Source organism: Rhinatrema bivittatum, chromosome 5 (assembly GCF_901001135.1).
Source record: "Rhinatrema bivittatum chromosome 5, aRhiBiv1.1, whole genome shotgun sequence".
Taxonomy (NCBI): Eukaryota; Metazoa; Chordata; class Amphibia; order Gymnophiona; family Rhinatrematidae; genus Rhinatrema; species Rhinatrema bivittatum.
Genome location: NC_042619.1, coordinates 198,887,005 through 198,907,422, shown reverse-complemented (window position 1 = coordinate 198,907,422; position 20,418 = coordinate 198,887,005). Strand labels below are relative to the sequence as shown.

General features: G+C 41.2%; 1 protein-coding gene across 1 annotated transcript in view; it reads right to left on the bottom strand.

Annotated features, from left to right (window-relative positions):
- LOC115092307 (organic solute transporter subunit alpha-like) overlaps window positions 1–20,418 on the bottom strand; it is a 98,885-nt gene that overhangs the window by 30,848 nt on the left and 47,619 nt on the right. The window contains exons 6-7 of the mRNA XM_029603077.1: window positions 18,046–18,192; window positions 4,959–5,064 (exon numbers count right to left, since the gene is read on the bottom strand). Of these exons, the coding sequence (XP_029458937.1) occupies window positions 4,959–5,064; window positions 18,046–18,192 (253 nt within the window). The remainder of the gene's footprint in view (window positions 1–4,958; window positions 5,065–18,045; window positions 18,193–20,418) is intronic.

Here is a 20,418-nt window from a genome sequence, read left to right as displayed (position 1 = left end):
AACCCTTAGGGTGTACAGTATCCAATAAGAAAATCCAACGCTGCTCAATCCTGCCCAATAGTTCAGCATAGTTGCCCCCCCGTAAAGGCCGGGGAACGACCTCAATCACAAAATATGTTAAATCTGAACGGGAATGTGACTTCTGACAGGTGTCATTTATATTATTATTTGCCCCTGTTCTTTCCTGTACGTTGGGAAGACCTCCCGTATGGTTAAGACTCGCATCATAGAGCATTGCTCTAACATACGGCTACAGCGTGAAAAAGAACCCTTGGTTGAGCATTGGATTCAGAAGTCACATTCCCTTTCAGATTTAACATATTTTGTGATTGAGGTCGTTCCCCGGCCTTTACGGGGGGGCAACTATGCTGAACTATTGGGCAGGATTGAGCAGCGTTGGATTTTCTTATTGGATACTGTACACCCTAAGGGTTTGAATCGCGATATCGAATGGTTCCTATTCACTTAGACACAGTAGCAGGGTTGGCTGGTCTCTGTACTGCTGGGGTGCACTGCAGGGTTGGGAACCAATGAACGGAGTCCCTGAACTCACGTGGTTGGTTCTTCTGCAGGTTTTGGCGCCATTGTCTCCTTTAAATACCTGTCAACTAGGAAGGGCATTGCGCTCCCTGTCACTATTTGAATGCTGTTGCCAGGTATGTTATATTATAGTTCTCTGTATCATGTAATTCTTGCATTGTATGTAGGTTGGCTGTAAGTCCCTCCATTATCCTGACTTTTGTCAATTTGTTTGTTTTACAGTTCTTGTGTGAATTCCTGTATGGCGATCCCCCCCGATGCAGCCCGCGGCGAAACACGGGACCGTGTCGGGGGACGCCATTAAGCTGGTGTTTGTTTAAAACTGTGGAGTTGCCAATTGAAATATAAAAACTTCTTAACCGTAATACGCTGTTTGGAGTATTCTGTTAGGATTGAACATTTATCTGCATTATTTGTACTTTGCGAAATTGCCTGAAGTGCAGATCTCGCCCATCCGTGGTTTCTTGGTCTTAGATTTCAATTACCCCAATATTGACTGGGTAAGTGAAACATAAGGACATGCTAGAGACTTAAAGTTCTTGGATGGGAATAAACGACTGCTTCATGGAGCAATTGGTTCAGGAACTGATGAGAGAGGGAGCTATTGTAGATCTAGTTCTTAGTAGAACACAGGATTTGGTGAAATAGATGGCCCTACTACCATTATCTATTAGATAATGGTAGTAGGGCCATTTGGCAATACTGATCATAACCTGATCAAATTTGAACTAATGACTGGAAGGGACACAATACGTAAATCTACAGCTCTAACAAAATTTTCAAAAGGGAAACTTTGATAAAATGAGGAAAATAGAAAAAAACTGAAAGGTTCAGTTGCAAGGGCGCAAAGGTTAAAAGTGTATAACAGGCATGGACATTGTTTAAAATTACTATCTTAGAAGCACAGTCCAGATGTATTCCATGCATTAAGGAAGGTGGGAGGAAGGTAAAACGATTACCGGCATGGTTAAAACGTGAAGTGAAAGAGGCTATTTTAGCCAAAACAAATCCTTCACAAATTGGAAGAAGGATCCATCTGAAGAAAATAGGAAAAAGCATAAGCATATGTTAAGTATGAAAAATTGATAAGAAAGGCTAAGAAAGAATTAGAAATGAGGTTGGCCTTAGCGGCAAAAACTCATAATAAAAACTTTTTAAAAATATATCCGATCAGGAAACCTCAATTGAGTCAGCTGGACCGTTAGATTACCAAGGGGTTTTAAGGGGCTCTTAGGGAAGATAAGGCCATTACAGCCACACTAAATAAATACTTTGCTTCTGTATTTACTAATAAGGATGTTGGGGAGATACTGGTTCTGGAGATGGTTTTCAAGGGTGATAAGTCAAATGAACTGAACCAAATCACTATAAACCTGGAAGATGAAGTAGGCCAGATTGACAAACTAAAGAGTAGCAAATCACCTGGACTGGATGGTATGCACACCAGGGTTCTGAAGAAGCTAAAAATGAAATTTCAGATCTATTAGTTAAAATTTGTAAACTATCATTAAATCATCCATTGTACTGGAAGACTGGAGGGTGGCCAATGTAACCACAATATTTATAAAGAGCTCCAGGGAAAATCCGGGAAAATATAGACAAGTGAGTCTGACTTCAGTGCCGGAAAAATTCATGGAAAGTATTCTAAAGATCAAAATCACAGAGCATATAGAAATACTTGGTTTAATGGAACACAGTTAGTATGGATTTACCCAATGAAAGTCTTGCCTCACAAATCTGCTTCATTTTTTTGAAAGGGTTAATAAACATGAAGATAAAAGTGAACCAGTAGATGTAATGTATTTGGATTTTTAGAAGGTGTTTGGCAAAGTCCCTCATGAGAGGCTTCTAAGAAAACTAAAAAGTCATGGGATAGGAGACCATGTCCTTTCATGGATTACAAACTGGTTAAAAGACACGAAACAGAGTAGGATTAAATGGGTAATTTTCACAGTGGAACAAGGTACACAGTGGAGTGCTCAGGAATCTGTATTTGAACCGGTGCTTTTCAATATATTTATAAATGATCTGGAAAAGAATAAGATGAGTGAGGTAATAAAATTTCCATAAGATACAAAATCACAAGAGGACCTTGCAAGACTGGAAGATTGGATATCCAAATGGCAGATGAAATTTAATGTGGGCAAGTGCAAGGTGATGCATATAGGGAAAAATAACCCATGCTGTAGTTACACAATGTTAGGTTCCATATTAGGAGCTACAACCCAGAAAAAAGATCTAGGCATCATACTGGATAACACATTCAAATTGTTGGCTCAGTGTGCTGTGGCGATCAAAACAGCAAACAGAATGTTAGGAATTATTAGGAAGGGAATGGTGAATAAAACGGAAAATGTCTTAATGCCTCTGTATCGCTCCATGGTGAAACAGCACTTTGAGTACTGTGTACAATTCTGATCGCCACATCTCAAAAATGATATAGCTGTTCTGGAGAAGGTACAGAGAAATGCAACCAAAATGATAAAGGGGATAGAATGGCTCCCCTTTGAGGAAAGGCTAAAGAGATTAGGGCTGTTCAGCTTGGAGAAGAGATGGCTCTGAGAGGGGATATGATAGAGGTCTACAAAATCATGAGAGGTCTAGAATGAGTAAATGTAAATAGGTTATTTACTCTTTCGGATAATAGAAGGACTAGGGAGCATGCCATGAAGTTAGCAAGTAGCACATTTAAAACTAATCGCAGAAAATTCTTTTTCACTCAACGCACAATTAAACTATGGAATTTGTTGCCAGAGGATGTGGTTAGGGCAGATAGTGTAGCTGGGTTTAAAAAAGGTTTGGATAAGTTCTTGTGGGTGAAGTCCATTAACTGCTATTAATCATGTTGACTTAAGGAAATGTCACTGCTATTACTGATACTAGTAGCATGAGATCTATTTAATGTTTTGGGTACTTACCAAGTACTTCTAACCTGGATTGGGCACTGTTGGGCACTGGTCTGACCCAGTATGGCAACTTCTTATGTTCTTATGGTCTCCTGGCTGCTGTCGGCATTTTAATTTTGTTGAGTTCTTAATTAATGTTGCTAAGGGAGTAGGGATGCTTAAAGTCCTTTAAATTTATTTTCTGTATTTTATATTAATTTGGCAATGATCTGCAAGAGAACAATAGTTAATATGTTGATAAGGGCTAGGACACTACCTTGTTTAATCTGATTCCTTGATGTGAAAATAGTTTTTGTCCTCTTAATTAGGATAAGCATCTCTAAATCAAAGAATGTGCTTAGGGGTGGGTGGGAATTAGTGTGGATGGGAAGGAAAGAAAGATACTAACAAAATCACCTATCTTTTTTTTTTTCAAAATAATTTTTATTATAATTTTAAAATAAATACAAAAATAAAACACAACTTACAGATACAGAAATCAAAAACACAATACATAAATCTCTTTATTATAAACAGCCATACCACAATCACACTACATTCATTTCCCACATTATAGGAGCCTCCATATTAAAACCATTTATGTTTATAACCAATATCAATCAAACTAGATTGTAAATCTTTTGAAAGTAACGCATAATATGCTTGCCAACAAGCACAGTACAATTTATCAGGTTTAAGTGTACCACTAAGAAAGTCCATAAACTCCATTTGTAGTAGTAATATCATTTTATTTGTCCACGCTGCTAAAGTAGGCATAGTCATTGGGTCAATCCAGTCTGCCAATATGGTCCTACATTTTTTTTAATCAAGCACCAACACTAAGAAATCACCTAGCTTTCTGTTTTTAAATTAAGCACTTGCACTAAGAAATCTCCTAGCTTTCTGTCTTTAAAAAAGGAACATACCAAAAAATTGATTTACTCCACAAACTTTCCTTTCCCCCAAAGTTTAAGTCACAAAATTACACAGCAAAGCATTACTTACCCATTCTCCTCAGCAAAACCACCTTATGCTCTCAGTACTCCCTCAGGATTGAGGGTTACTGAGCTCTTGCCTTGCTATATATCTTGTGCTTCAAAGGCAAATTAGTTCTAATAATACCGTTTGATGATATACACACTTCAATTAGTTTTCCTGAATGATCCTCTCTGCTATTGATCTTTTTTAACAACTTTATTGAATGCTTATTCAGAACAATATCACACTTCTCTCACACCTTTTCAAACAGAGACACAAACTAAAAGTTTACCTAGCTTTGTGATTTTAAATCAGGCACATGCACTAAAAATAATTACCTATCTTCCTTTTTTTTTTATTCAAGGCACTCACATGTATGGCTTGTGGAAATGCATTGGGCCCCAGCATGGTAATCCCACAGTTACCTGTAATAACACTGCTTTGGGATCATCAATGTGAACATTTCCAATACAATCTTTTCACCATGGAAATATTATGATGCTACAGCAGAGATTTGGCAATGACCTCTCATGTGAAGGGAAAACAAATACCTACATGAGCCTCTGGAAGACGCTGGAAGTGGGGGTGCACAAGCAATAGTCCCAGATGTAGCCAGGATGTTGATGATAGCCGACTGAAGCTGGCTCAAGATGACAATAAACTGTAAACACAGAAATAAACAATGTGTGAGAACTGTGAAGAGAAGAAGAGTTTAATAAATATAGGTAGATGCCTTTCAAGAGACAGCAAAGTGAGGACTATGGTCGGATACTTAAAGTGGAGAGCAGTGAGTGCAATATTACCTTCCATTGATAAATGATAAGTGAATCCCAGTTTGGTATAAAGGAAAGGGTAGAAGATGGTGATTAGGCCAGTGCCAGTCTATGGAGCTTGATAAAGAAAGAAGAATAAGCAGTGGATATGACAGAACACACACTGGGTGCTATGCTGCATGCTTAGTTTGAATTTAAATGACAAGATCAGGAATGAAGAAGTTAGGAAAAGGATGAAGATGACTGAGATTGCAAAGAAGATGAAGGAAAGAAGACTGGTGTGGTTTGGATAGGTGGAAAAAAACTACAATAATTATATCAGCAGAAAAGTACAGGAAATTCAGTAGAGGGTAAAAGGCCCATAGGATGACCTAAAACATGGATCAATATAATTCCCAAGATAATGAGATCACAGGAACTATGGTAGGTAGCTATCTTCATGGACCTTGACGTCATTGACCGCGGCCATGCCAGGGCAGGTGAACAGGGGCTGGGGGAAAGTTTGCCGTGAAATTTCGTCTCTCTCTTGCCATCCGAAGGAGGCGGAAAATCGGAGCTGCGCGCACAGGTGCTTTGTTGCGCTCCCTGCCGCCGATTGCCGGCTGCTGGGGCTTGCCTGACACTTGTCAAGCTGGCAATCCCCGATGCCCGAGCGTAATACAGAAATGATTTTTGCCCTATTCCTTGCTTTATTTTTTGTAATAATTTTTCCCCCTTGTGCGAGAAGCATTTTTTTCTGTGGATTGGGTTGGTTTGGGACTGGGCGGCTAAGTTCACCACACTAACGCCAGGGTCAGGGTAGGCAGTAAATTTGCAGGTTAAAGACGCGGCAAAATAGCTGGTTAAAAAGATGATAATCTGGGCGCACGTTACTGTATCGGAGGGAATGACTAATCCGATCATTAACATATATACATGCCGCGGGCGGAAAGGGATACGCATCGATTTCAAGAAGCGGTAAGGACGTGTAAAACCGGATACTGAATCGCGGGTTAGACATACGCGTCCAAATTGTGCGTACAAAGCAAGTTAGAAACAGGGTAACCGCAGCCGCGCTTTACTGTATCGGCCTGTTAGTGAGGTGTATGGTAGACCTAGTAGAAGGGCATTACAATAATCAGTGCTTGCAAATATCAACGCTTGTAGTACTGATCAAAAGTTGGCAGTTGTTAGAAGTGGCGTTTGCATATATGCGAGAGAGAGAATAAAGTGTGCACCCTCCCTCTCTCTCTCATTAATCCATAACAATCTTGGGGAGACTGTAAATCAGAAACGTTTACCCATGTTTGTTTTACTTATTGGATGTTATTTGCTGTTTGAAATATTTTATTGATAAAATGTAAAAATGTTTAATATGAGTTATTAATTATTTAATATTCTATTCATCAACTGTTTTAAAATATATATTATTTTTATTAGTATGGTTTTACTATTATGTATTATAGTGTGCTGCGGCAGTCAAAAAAGCAAACAGAATGTTAGGAATTATTAGGAAGGGAATGGGTAATAAAACAGAAAATGTCATAATACCTCTGTATCGCTCCATGGTGAGATTGCACCTTGAGTACTGTGTACAATTCTGGTTGTCGCATCTCAAAAAAGATATAGTTGCAATGGAGAAGGTACAGAGAAGGGCTATCAAAATGATAAAGAGGATGGAACAGCTCCCCTCTGAGGAAAAGCTAACGAAGTTAGGGCTGTTCAGCTTGGAGAAGAGATGGCTTTATAAATCATGGTCTAGAATGGGTAAATATGAATCAGTTATTTATTCTTTTGCATAATAGAAGGCTAGGGGGTCACTCCATGAAGTTAGCAAGTAGCACATTTAAAACTAATCAGAGAAAATTATTTTTCACTCAACGCACAATTAAGCTCTGGAATTTGTTGCCAGAGGATATGATTGATTAGTGCAGTTAGTTTAGCTGGATTTAAAAAAAAGTTTGGATGAGTTCTTGGAGGAGAAGTCCATTAACTGCTATTAATCAAGTTGTCTTAGAGAATAGCCACTGCTATTACTGGCATAGGTAGCATGGGATCTACTTAGTGTTTTGGTACTTGCCAGGTACTTGTAGCCTGGATTAGCCACTGTTGGAAACAGGATGCTGAGCTTGATGGACCCTTGGTCTGACCCAATATGGCAATTTCTTATGTTCTTATATTTCTTGGTTTATTGTTCGATGTTTTGTGAGGAATGCTGTTTGTTTTTTCATTGTTGCCCTGCATACAAAATCTGGCATGTTGCAGTTTCCAGTTCAGTTTTTCTCTGCACATTTCTATTTATATTTTATGGTCTTTTTATTCTGTATTTGGCAAGGGTCTGTGTTCTGCATGTGTGACTGAGGTGAGGTATTCTGCTAGCAGGTTGTTTCTATATAAGGATCTATAAGAGCCTAACGTTCTTTTCTCCTAATAGAACGTGTGTTGGTGTTTTAGGGTCTGGTGTAATATTTGCACTGTTGTCTTTTCTTAGGTAGGGTCTTCACTGTTTTGAGTGCTGGCAGTTAGTACTGTTTTGGTTTGGGAAGCTTACGATATTGTAATTGTAATTGTTTACTCGTGGTTTTCTGCTGGCCAAGCCCACCCTTAACACATGGGTTCCAAGTATCTTTTTTTTCGGGGTTTTCTGGTTGGCACCATGGTAGTACATGTAAATATAGTATACATGTTGTAAGTGATAGTTTTATCTCAGATGACTGAACCTTGAATGTCCTTTTCAATGTGAAATCTGTTACAATAACTGCACAATATTTAATTGTGTGTGTGGGATGGGGGGCGCCCAAGGTTGTAAGCTTTGCTTAGGTCACCTAATACCTTTTCACTAGCCTTATGATGGCTGTGGTGGGTAAAGGAGTGATATCAGGTAAAAAAAAAAAAAGGCAAGTTTTCCTAATGGTGGGGTGGCACTTGTTAAGTAATTTTAGTTTTTCTGACAGTTCTAATGGAATGTCATTTGTATTTTTATATTTGGAATCATTTGGTTGTACCTCACTTTGTGCACAATTTTCTAGTAATGAGGCAAGTAATAAAAGTTTAAAATAAATAGTTGAGTGGAAGGACATAGGCAAACATTTTGCACCATGCATCCAAGTGTTTGTTCGGAATATTCACATTTGAAAGTTGGCAACCCTGATCCTCGGCCAGCAAAGAAATGAACACCAAAGATAAAGGAGGGCCCCCTCCGTGTCCCAAGTCCAGAAGAGTGACACCATGGCTCTTCCTCTCCACCCGGAAGAACTGATTACTGATCACAAACAGCCTGCAGGGACACTTGGCATCCATTTTGCTGCCAGCGATGAAGACCTCAGAAAATACTAAGATGCAGTCTTACCACACTGATGCGGCAGAGCCAAACCCATCCAACCGGCCGCCCGTAGGACCCCACTATAGTTCCAGTACAAAAACAGAGCAACAACTGGAAGAACTTAGCATCATTTCATTATCAAAAATTGGCTAGGGAGAAAGCATTAGAATGCAGATGCCCTGTCCAGGAAAGGTGAGAGTACCAGCAACGGCGGGAAGGGATCTACAGAGATTGCTTTCACTGCTGCAAGTTTCACCAATGATGGTCATGTTTTCATGAAGACATGGATGGTTTATTTATTTTTTAAAATTTGTAGTACCCCTGAGCTCACGCCACAACAGAATTTCAGAAGTAGGAGTTAAGGAGTTGTGAGCTCCGAGGGGACTCAGGACCCCAAAGAAACTACCACCTCCTCTTCTCTGGAAGACATATCTGCTGCCCAGAGGGCCGATCCAGACCTGAAGATATTGCATTGGTGGCAGAAGCAGAAGGACCTACCCTATAAGGACTGGGCAACTGGGACCCAGGTGCATTGAACAGTGATCCTACCAGTTCACTAGTGGGAGAAACCTTAATTCAAGGTGGGCATCCCTAATGGGGCAGAATAATCCCTGGGAGCCACCTGGGAGTCAGGTAGTCCACTCTGGCTCTCCAGGACAGGGGTTAGAAAGAGTGGTTGCCAACCCCACATCTCAAAGGCACCTGTCTGTGACCAAAGCACAGAAAGGGACTGTGAACTGTGGGTTGTGAAAAGTTTAAAAATTGATAATGTTAGGTAATGTTAAGGCTTTAATGATGCACGATCTTCAAACCTTTTCTGTTGAAAAGGAAACTGTAGAACTAAGGGTCATGAAATGAAACTCCAGGGGGTACGACTCAGAACCAACATCAGGAAATATTTCTTCATGGAGAGGGTGGTGGATACCTGGAATGCCCTTCTGGAAGAGATGGTGAGGATGAAAACAGTATATGAATTCAAAATGGCATGGGATAAACACCACAGATCCCGAAAGGCTAGAGGTTGGAAATGAAAATAGGGGTGCATGGGTGTAACCTATTACTACCTGTAACAGAAACATGGGGGTTACTATCTCTAACAGAAAGTATGGGGTAACCTGCACAGAGTGGCAGTTACTACCCTTAACAAAAGATTTGGGGGGGGGGGGGGGGGTAACTGCACAGAGTGGCAGTTACAACCATGAGCAGCTTGATGGGCAGACTGGATGGACCATTTGGTATTTATCTGCCATCATTGCTATGTTACTATGTTATATGCTACTATGTATATTGTGTTGATCTAAACAATTACATGCCTGATGTTGTTGAGGAAATGCAATGTGCTGAAAGGACTCAGCACAGCAGAAGGAGGGGGGTATTGTAAATCTGGGCAGGATCACATATGCCCCTGTCACTTTACAGCCACTGCTGTTGCTGCTCTGCTGTTCTGCTCCCCACTTCCTGTTGCTTCCCATGTTGCAAACACAGAGCAAGGCTCTTAGCTCCTATAATCTGCCTTCCTGCTTCTGCCTGTGAGAATATGCAAACACAGGACAGGGGAGACAGCCAATGGGAGAAAAAGAGAGTCTACTGAGTCAAGAGGGGATTGGTGGACAAGAGGGAATTTCACTCGGACACAGAGAAACCCAAGAAACCAAGAGAAAAGACATGAAACTATGAAAGTGATCATTAAAGTTGTTGCACTGTTCGTTTATTGTGGATTTAGAGACAGTTAGGAACTGTCAGTATTACTTAGAGGAAGGAGATCCTAACGCTCTGTAGGAAGGTGGTTGGGACCCTCTAGAGAAGTCCAATGGAAAAAGCTGAACATTAAAACTAATGCATAAGCTAATTTTTAAAATTCACGATGCAGTAAGCTAATGTTTTGGTACTGCATCAGGAGTTAAAATGTGCACAACACAACGTGTAAACAAACCCAACTTAAAATGTGCACTCAGCACAAGCTGAGTGCACATTTTAAACTCAAGCGGGTAGGGGAATTGACAATTCCAAACAAACTGCAGAAAAGGAAGCGCAGAAATGTGGGTGTGGGATTTGGGATATTTGCCTTAAGTCAAGTCTGAAGGGCCGATGCAATAAGACGTGTGCTGAAAATGGGCGCTAGTACTGAGCGCATGTTGTCTTAAAATGTCCGCAGCCACATCCCCTGGTGTTCAATGCAATATTTAAATAAGAGGCAGAATTGTGCGTCTGCAGTGCTCAATAGTTTATTGCATTGGGCTCTCAATTGCAACGGGTGCTCAATACGAGCTTCCATTTTCATGCCGCTTTTTTTTTTTTCTTTAATAATTTACTTCAGCAACCTCAGCGAAATATTAGGCCACCCCTTGCTATGGACGTCTAAATTGTGTGGCCAGAAGAAAAGTGGGTTTCTTTTAATCAAGTCAAAATGTACAATTATTTTTCTCTACCAATAGCAATAGATTAAAGTGCCACAACGATAGTAAGGAGGAGGACACGTTTAATGCAACACCGAGAACCTATATTTTAATGTATTTCAAGAGCCCTTGACTACAAGTTGACTTTACTCCACCTCTGAGGCTGGAGTTAAATTTGCCACATTAAAAAGTGTGCGACGGGTTCCCAGTGCTTTCCTGCATTGTGGGGTAATATCTAATGTCAAACAATCAACAGAAGCCAACCTTGCACATAAGCAAGTATTCATCTAGACAGGTGCAGGACAGAAAATGAAGTTCCATTCAAAATTCAAACATGTATTTATTATATAACTGAATTTTCATAGTTCATTCAATACGGCAACTCCTTCAGGTAAACAAAGAATATTTTAAATACTTGTCCCCCGACACGGTCCGTGTTTCGTGTGAACTGCATCAGGAGGGACCGCAGTATATTATGATCTACAATAAAACAATACATATCAAGAATGGAACAAAATAGGCTGCAAGAAATATATATATACAGATGTAACGTAACAGGTACATACCTTTAAAGAGATCACAGGAGCGCGAGCGCCCTATAGCAATGACAGCCATTTAAAAGGAAAAAAGGCGCGAAAGGAAAACCTCTCGCGAGAAGCTGGAGAACGCCAGAGCGCACAGCCACACACATGTCGAATTAATAGGCTATTAATAAAATTGGTACCATTCGATCTCCTTGTTTAAGCCATTGGGGAAAACTGAACGCCAGAGCTGTGCGCTCTGGCGTTCTCCAGCTTCTCGCGAGAGGTTTTCCTTTCGCGCCTTTTTTCCTTTTAAATGGCTGTCATTGCTATAGGGCGCTCGCGCTCCTGTGATCTCTTTAAAGGTATGTACCTGTTACGTTACATCTGTATATATATATTTCTTGCAGCCTATTTTGTTCCATTCTTGATATGTATTGTTTTATTGTAGATCATAATATACTGCGGTCCCTCCTGATGCAGTTCACACGAAACACGGACCGTGTCGGGGGACAAGTATTTAAAATATTCTTTGTTTACCTGAAGGAGTTGCCGTATTGAATGAACTATGAAAATTCAGTTATATAATAAATACATGTTTGAATTTTGAATGGAACTTCATTTTCTGTCCTGCACCTGTCTAGATGAGTAATATCTAATGTCCTCATCTACAAGCAATTTACATCTGATGGGCGCTGTCGGGTATGCATTTGTTTGGGCGCACGTTTTGGATGCGCTAATCTCCTTGCATCGGGTACTAGCCTAGCGCATCCAAAACGCATGCCCAACCACACATAAACCCATGCGCTAGGCTGAGCACACTTTATTGCATCGGCCCCTTAGTTCCTGATTCAGTAGAGGCTTGGATGGGGGCTTCCTCTAGCAGCAGGCTCTCGATGTATTGTCCGGACAGCAGCACCACCAACCTCCCCCCAGCCTTCCTACTCCACTTTGGGGGACTCCGATTCAGAAGAAGCTTCACATTGACAGCATCTTTGAAGCTCCTAATGAGTGTATTCAACCTGCTGATGTCTCCAGTGTTCAGGCATCTTTACTATTAACCTTGAAACAGACCCGGCGGACATGATTCACAGAAAACACCCCCAAAAACAATAGATGCTGGATTTGTAGAGCTAAAAACATACAAAACCAAAGAAGATTGCCACATGTTATACACTATACAATATTCACCATCAAGTATATTGTGAATCTACAATACAGGCACCTCTTGAATATTGTCGTATACCACTGCATTTAATCTGATTCCCTTTCCCTCTAGATTTTCTCCCACAACCCATACTAGTTACCTGAAATTTCACAGAAGACATTTAGTTAAGGTTCAGTAAGCTAATATCCTCCTTGATCGTCAACAATATATTAAACACATGAAATGACGATTTCGATACCGAACAATGCATCTCCCTCACCAGTAAGCATTTGAGAAATGCCAGCACAGTAGGGCTGGAAACGTTACTCCATCTCTAACCAGGAGTAGAATTTCCAGCGCTAAGAAAACCCAAGTTAAACCAGGGCACCACTCTGCATTGTGGGGGTAATGTTCAATGACTTCATTTGCATGGGATTACCATGCCAGGGTGCTAAGCAGGACTCACGGTTTTACATACAAAACTCCCTGCTGCTTTGGGAGTAACATTTGCACACAAAAAACATGCACACAACTGTGGGTAAAACTGTGCATTCTGCTGAGTACACCTTGTTGCTTCAGCCCCGAGGAGACATCCCTGAACCTAGAGAGGGAAACCTATGCTGGTGGGGGAGGGAACCATTCTGGTGAAAAGGCAGGGAGGCTCAGCCAGTAACAGGATAAGGAAGGGTAACTATACCCAAGTGGAGCCAGTGGTATCTGACCTTGCCTGCCAGTGCCTGTGCATCGTAAGTCAGCCAGTGAGCTGTGGAGTAGGAACTATGGTCTGGACTGAGTCAGCATCTCCAGGGCTGCATCAGGGAGACCAAAAAAAACATGTTAAACTGTGTATACAAAATAAAGTGTGTTGGTGATGGTGTGAACATTACTTTGTTACTCACAAAATAAAGTGTGTTGCACACCATCACCAAACCCCATGGCCTCAGTGTCAGGAAAGGGAGAAGAACCCAAACATGTAACAATGTCCTTAGCAAGACCAGGGAGGGCAATGGCAGCTAGGCAGACTGGGTAGATCAGTTCGTCCTAACCTGCAGAAGGCCCAGCTTCTGTAGGGAGCAAAGGCCTTGTAATCAGGTCTGCCATCTGGCATGGCCAGAAATTACCTGGGAGGGGTGGTGGGGGGGGCGGGGGAGGCAAGAGATTAGGACAAGGCTAGCAAGTGTCCTGGTCATTGTATAGGTTTGAACTGGCCCGTTTGAACAGGGGGTCCTTGGAGATATAGAAAAAACCAGGAAGATGGGGCGGCAGCACCATTTGGGCGTGGGATAGCATACAGAAGCAAGGCAGGGAGGCAACAGCGGTTTTTACATTTGCCAGAGATACGGCTGAGATCCCTGGTTGTTTCATTTAGAATAAGGACAACCCAGGCATTGCTTTTAAAGAGCAAGAAATGTGGAATTCCCAGCCCGATACCACCAAAGCAATCCAAAGGACAGTGTGCCAACCTGGTCCTGAAAAAGGGAAACAGGAGAGGAAGCCTGGTGCACAACACGGCAGATGCATAGCAGCTGGATATCAGGTACATGGGGTGGCCTATAAAGTAATCCTTCTCATTAAGAAACTTTTTAACAGAACCTGTAAGAAGGGAATTTTTATATGTGGCATATGAATGTATAGAACTAGAGCAGTGCTGTATAGACTGGATACAGGGTGTTTTTCAGTTACCACGTGAGCTTATAGCTTTAGGACATGGCAATACAGCCAGTGGAGTAGTAAAGCCTGTGAGGAAATAAAGAGGAAGCAGATAAAGTCAGAGCCTGAAGACAGTGAGGCACCAGAGGGAGAGAGAGATCAGAAAACAAGGCACAGGATGGCGAGGGACCAGATAGAGATGCAGGCAGAAGAAGACTAACAAGTGACCCAAGAGAAATTCAGACAGACGAAAAGCAGCGATGGACCAGAAAGGGATGCAGACAGGTAGAGGAGCTGCAAGGGACCTGAGAGGGATGCGGACCGGCATGGCACGGCCTGGAGCCAGAGATGACAACAGACTTAAGAACAGAGGGCACCAGAGAAGGCTGCGCAGAGGCAGGATCAGAGAACGTGAGTATGGATGGGAGGAGGGGGGTGAGTGAGGGATGCTTCTAAGAGATTGTCATCTTTTGAAAGAAAGATCTGCAGAGCCAAGTTAACAGCTAAGTTTTATAAATAAGATAATTTATGTCCATTTGTTTAAGGTAAGAGCAAAGATGTGCAGGTATTAGTAGTGAACTGTAGCTTGGTCCGGACAGTTGTAGTTAGCCAGGAGCAGTAAAGTAGAGAACATTAATTTGCTAGTAGTGGTAGTGCATTGTATAAGAAGCTGTTTTAGATATATGAGGGCTTGCTAATGACAGCCTCTCCAGTAATAACAAACTGCACCTTTTTATAAAAGAATCTGACCAGTCAGGTTACGCTTGAAGAATCTAACACCAAGCACCATGGTGTTGGTAGTTAGGAGGATGGTGAGGACGGAAAGAGGTTGTTGGCATATGTATGTGGATATAGACAGATATATATCTAATATTATGTACTGTGTTCAGAATTTATATAGCTAGGAAGACATAAGCTTAATTAACTTTTTACTAAGCTTGCCTACAAGCTGTATCTTCCCATGAGTTAAACTGCAATAGCATGAGCATACAGTGCAAGAAAATAATTGTTCCATTAAGTTTTGCTAAACTTGCAGAGAAGGTTGCTTTGATGTTAGATTATTATTTAACAGGGAATATAAGAAAACACATAGATTTAAAGTTTCCGGAAGAGATTGATTTAATTTATAATATTAATAGTCTTTCAATGAGTTAGCTTAATTTAAGGCTGGTTTCCTGCAAGAAAACTTTGGCACCTCTAAGGATTATAGATTCGGAGTACAGAGAGGTACTGCTTCCTTTCAATAGCACTGGGCAGGCAGGAAGTCAGCACCTGTAAAAACGAAGGGCTGAGATTAAGCATGTCTCAGTTTCGGATGATGCAGGAATGTTAGGAGCTAACACAAGATTGGAAATGACTGTCATACAATAGTAAAACTAGAATAATGTAGCAGGGCAGTACATGCAAATCTTTACTAATTTTGCTAGACCATGAAAATTGCATGTGCATTAATGCAAGTTAGAAATCAACTGCAGTATAAAAAGATATAGATATTTAAGATATTGTATATTTTATAATTTATACAATATGGGGTAGATTTTAAAAAGCATTTACTCGAGCAAAACTGGTTTTTGCTTGAGTAAATACACTTTACTCAAGTAAGTGGGCTTTTCAAAATTGCTACAATATATGCCATTGAATTGTCCATAGGATTTACTCAAGTAAGTGCACTTTACTCGAGTAAATAGCTTTTGAAAATTGCTACGATAGTATGTCACATTTACATGCGTAACTCCTTTGAAAATGACCCCCTATATATCAGCTTATCTATTAGTACTAAGTAAATATACAAATATAAGCACAAAGAAGGATGAGGGGGGCATTATGTATGTATGCATGTATGCGTATATAATGCACCTATGCCTAGTATGTATTACCATAATCAACTTACAAGGGTTTAATTAGTCTTTTTCAAAGTTGGGGCTGTAAGTTGGCTACAGTGGGGGGATGGGGAATAAAGCAGTCTTTTTCAAAGTCAGGCACAAGTACCTCCTTGCAAAATAAAATCAAAGTGGTTTACAAAAAAATACATAATTAAAATACAATAAGATAAATAACTTCAATATAACATAAGCGCAATGATAAAATCCGCACATAAACTGGCAATAATTTTAAATGAACAAGCCTAGAAAGATGACTGGCAACAAGGTCAAAAAATCATATTCAATTCATCAGATAAAGTAGGTAAATGTTTGTTAAAAAACAAGTTTTAATTGCTTTTCAAAAGACTCATAAGAGAGCAAGGGGACAAAGTAGTGCTATTTAGGGCAGAAGGCAGTGGAGTTACACATTCAGCAAAGGCCACAGGGCAAGGACTCATTCAAACAATATGAGTAATGACTTTTATTATGGCAGGAAAGAGGACAGCATGTGTACATCAATGGAAAGGATGTGGGACAAAGAAGGATATGGATTCTGAGTCACTCTTTTATATTATGGGCCATGAAAATAAAAGCAACAAGTGCTGGGGGTGAAGCTTTGCGTTTCCCTCCTTAGTGACTTGAGAACAGAACTGAAACAGAGATAACAAGTGGTATTTATGGTGTAACATTTCGGCATGGGAGTTAACGTCACAATTTAGAAGTTACAACCCTAAATAAATAGCAGCAGTGAAAACCCTAAAACACGAAGGCATGGGGGTAACCTACCAGTGCAGCACATACAAAAAAATAAACCCCTTACTGGAGCCAGATGACACCAACAGACCTATAACACAATAGCGAGCAACCCAGGCCAGATGGCATATTCATTCACCTGGGGTAGCATAATGACACCGTCTCCATAAAAACTTTATCACCTTATCATAAAGATAAAGCAGCCCTAGCATTTTTAAAGTCCCTTTGGCCAAGTGTGGTGATGATCTGGTCCTTCGTGATCACCAGGTTAGTTTGGTGGTTACCACAAGCAGCGGAGAAAATCAGAAGGAAGCTTAACATGGAGGCAGGGGGATTTTGGAGAATGCTAGGGGTCTGCAGCTAAAATACGAAGATATCTCCACAGATTGCATGGGCCTTTATGGGGTTGATGGGGTTCATTTGTCTGATGTGGGCTTGGATATATTCCTGTTAACAATGCAAATGGCCATTGAAACTCTTGTAGCTGTACAGCGGAGGGGTTGGACCCAGGAATGATTTATTGGTTCCCTCCCATGACAGCTTCCTCACTGGCGCAAGAAGGGAGTGCAAGCTTGAACAGTTATGCTCAGGCACCATTGGATAGGAGAGCGCCTGGGATGGTTACATCCATGGGCAATTTAACATCCCACGTCCCTGATAGAAGGAAGGGGGGCCATGGTAGGGGTGGTCTGGAGAAGGCCATAAAAAGTGAGGCAGAGGCAAACAGCATGGAGCAGCTGTTGTTGCATGCCCTTAGCGGCAGCATTCATAGAACAGAATGCTGCTGGGCAACCACCTTACTAGTTGAGGGATTGGTTAGAAAATTCCAAGTTGCATGGGATATGTTGGGGGTACAGTGAAGGGTTAGAGCATGTGCACGTTATTGGTTATTACGTTGTTATTCCATTTACATTTGCATTCTAGGTATATTAAATAAATATGCTGTGGCTCTTTCATCCACTGAATAAAGAAATGAAAAAAGGCTTATCTGGATATGGACGATGTGGTTATTAGGAAGGGGAAGGGGGGGGGAGGTTGTTAGGCCATACCGGGCAGATAGTGCAGCATACCCAGGTTATGACATCTACTATACTATTATGTTACATGGCAAATTACAGTTCATTGGCGTCAGAAAAGCTCAAACTGGAGGTGAGGAAAAGATACATTTTGGCTAGGAATATTAATTATAATAAATCAATTGATCAGACGTGAAATTACTGAAGTTTTTAAACTTCTTACCTGGTAGAGTGCAAATTTGGGGATAATCTTCTTAACACTGAGAAGAATCTTGACTTGGTTGAACATGATTACAACAGGCCACAAAGCAATGACTGTGATGACACCAACAAAGCAATTAATCCAAATTGCAGCTCCATTAGCTGACAACTAAAAAGCAAATGCAACAGTTAATTGACTATAATTTGCACTTGGTACAGTGGCATATCTACTGAATGGGAGGAGCAATCACACAGGTTTATTTACTAAGAAGTCCATATTCTGTAAGCCAAGGAGCAGACAAGTTATCTGACTAAAGTGGACAGGATAACCTGTCATGGATAACTTTAACCTTAACTGAGTATATTCAGAATAAAGCTAGTTAAGTGATGCACAAAAGCCCAAACAGCTTCTAGGACAGGATGCTCAATCCAGGCCCCCGTCCCCACCCCCACTTCCCAAAATAACTAGATATTAGGTAGGGCCATTGTAGCCAATTCTCCCAACCCCCAACCACCCAAAAGAGGCAACAAGTCAAAGGTGATAGCAACCAGGTGACTCTCTTTATCCCTTCTCCTGATTTGAAAAACTAAGACTGGCTTCCTCCATCACCCTCCCCATCCACCTGCAACCCCTATAGCTGCCCTGCTGCCCTACCAACAACCCCATAACCTGCAAGGATGCTGGGAGCTCGGTACAATTGAATCAATCCTGGAGGTTAGGATTGCTGCCAAAATCTATTTTGGATATAGCCAGCTAAGATTAAAATTATCCAGGTACCCAGATAACTTTAGGATTGCTTTCCATACAACCAGACTTAGCCGGCTGAATCTTTCCAGCTAGCACTGATATTCAGCCCTACCCAGCTAATTAGAAGTTGCACTTCCAGAACGCCCCCAGAATGCTTCATTTTATATGGCTATGTTTCAGCAAGCTAATAGGGATATGTAGAAGCAACATTTTCATTTTGGTTCATTTATTCATTTTGTAGATTGCCTTTCTTTGTTTGACTTGTTTCAAGCAAAAAAAATGTATTTGTTCCATTCATTTTTTCGTTTTTTTATTAGAATCAATGGGGAAAGCAATGCAGCCTATTTTGAACTACAAAATTGGGGTTTTCTAATCAATTCTAATGCAACTTCTGGATAGACATCCTCAGAAGAGGGAAGAGAACTACAAGGCACCAAGACTGTGGTGAAGTGGCACCAAAAGTGGCATGAATAGCCTAACATCATGGCATTTGAAGTGGCTACTGAGGTTTTCAATATCACAATATATTTACTGATACTATACCACTCACCAGTAGCACTGTAATACATTACTGACTGAGTTTCTGTCTGTTACACACTCTCAGTCAAGTTGACAGACTGAGTTCATCTCAGTACTTAGCAATCACAGTGCTTGCTTAGTAGTGGCACAAACTCAGTCTCTATCTGGCTAGTGGCTAGAGTTATATCTCACAGTGTGTGCAGAAATGTCTCTCTCTCTCTCTCTCACATACACAGTGGGGCAGATTTTTAAAAAAGTACGCGTGTGCGTACTTTTGTTCGCGCAACTGGCGCAAACAAGAGTACGCCGGATTTTAATAGATACGCGCGGAGCCGCGCGTATCTTTTACAATCTGGGGTCGGCGAGCGCAAGGCTGTGGAAAATCGGCAGCCTGCCCGCGCCGAGCTGCGCAGCCTGCCTCCGTTCCCTCCAAGGCCGCTCTGAAATCAGAACGGCCTCGGAGGGAACTTTCTTTCCTGTGCCCCTCACCTTCCCTTTCCTTCCCCTAACTAACCGGCACACGCAGGGGGTGGAAGGGGCAGCTTTTCGGGGGTTACGAGCGTATCTTACGCACGTACCCCTTTGAAAATCTGCCCCAGTGTGTATGCACGCACTGCATATTATATACACAGTGCATATTATCTCCTTTTGCATGCACAAAAAAACTGTTATAGAAAATATACTGGCAAAGCAGCACTTCTATGCTTTCTCTGCATTGTGCAGTCAGGAACAAAAATCACTATACCATTGTTTGTTTTCTCACACTGGCACTGTCCTTTGCCCTGTTTCAGTGAACAGACAAAATTCAGCATCACCTATGTCCCTCACTCACAGTGAGAACAGTGCCCTGTGACTGTAGCAGTAAAGATAGCAAAAATCCCTTTGTCAATGACAAAATTTCTTTCCTTCTTTTCAAGAACCTTTTCTTTAGATTAAGGCCCTAATGCTTGCACTGGAAATAAATACACCTTTTTTCTGTACGTTGTGCCTGCATTACTGAGAGAGAGAGAGAATGTACAAATCAACTCCTCTTTTACCTTTCAGCACTCCAAATGAAAGGAAATCTTCACTGATGTGAACTTTACTGTTTGTACCTCTGACTGTGTATGTAAAACTGCCCCCCCAAAC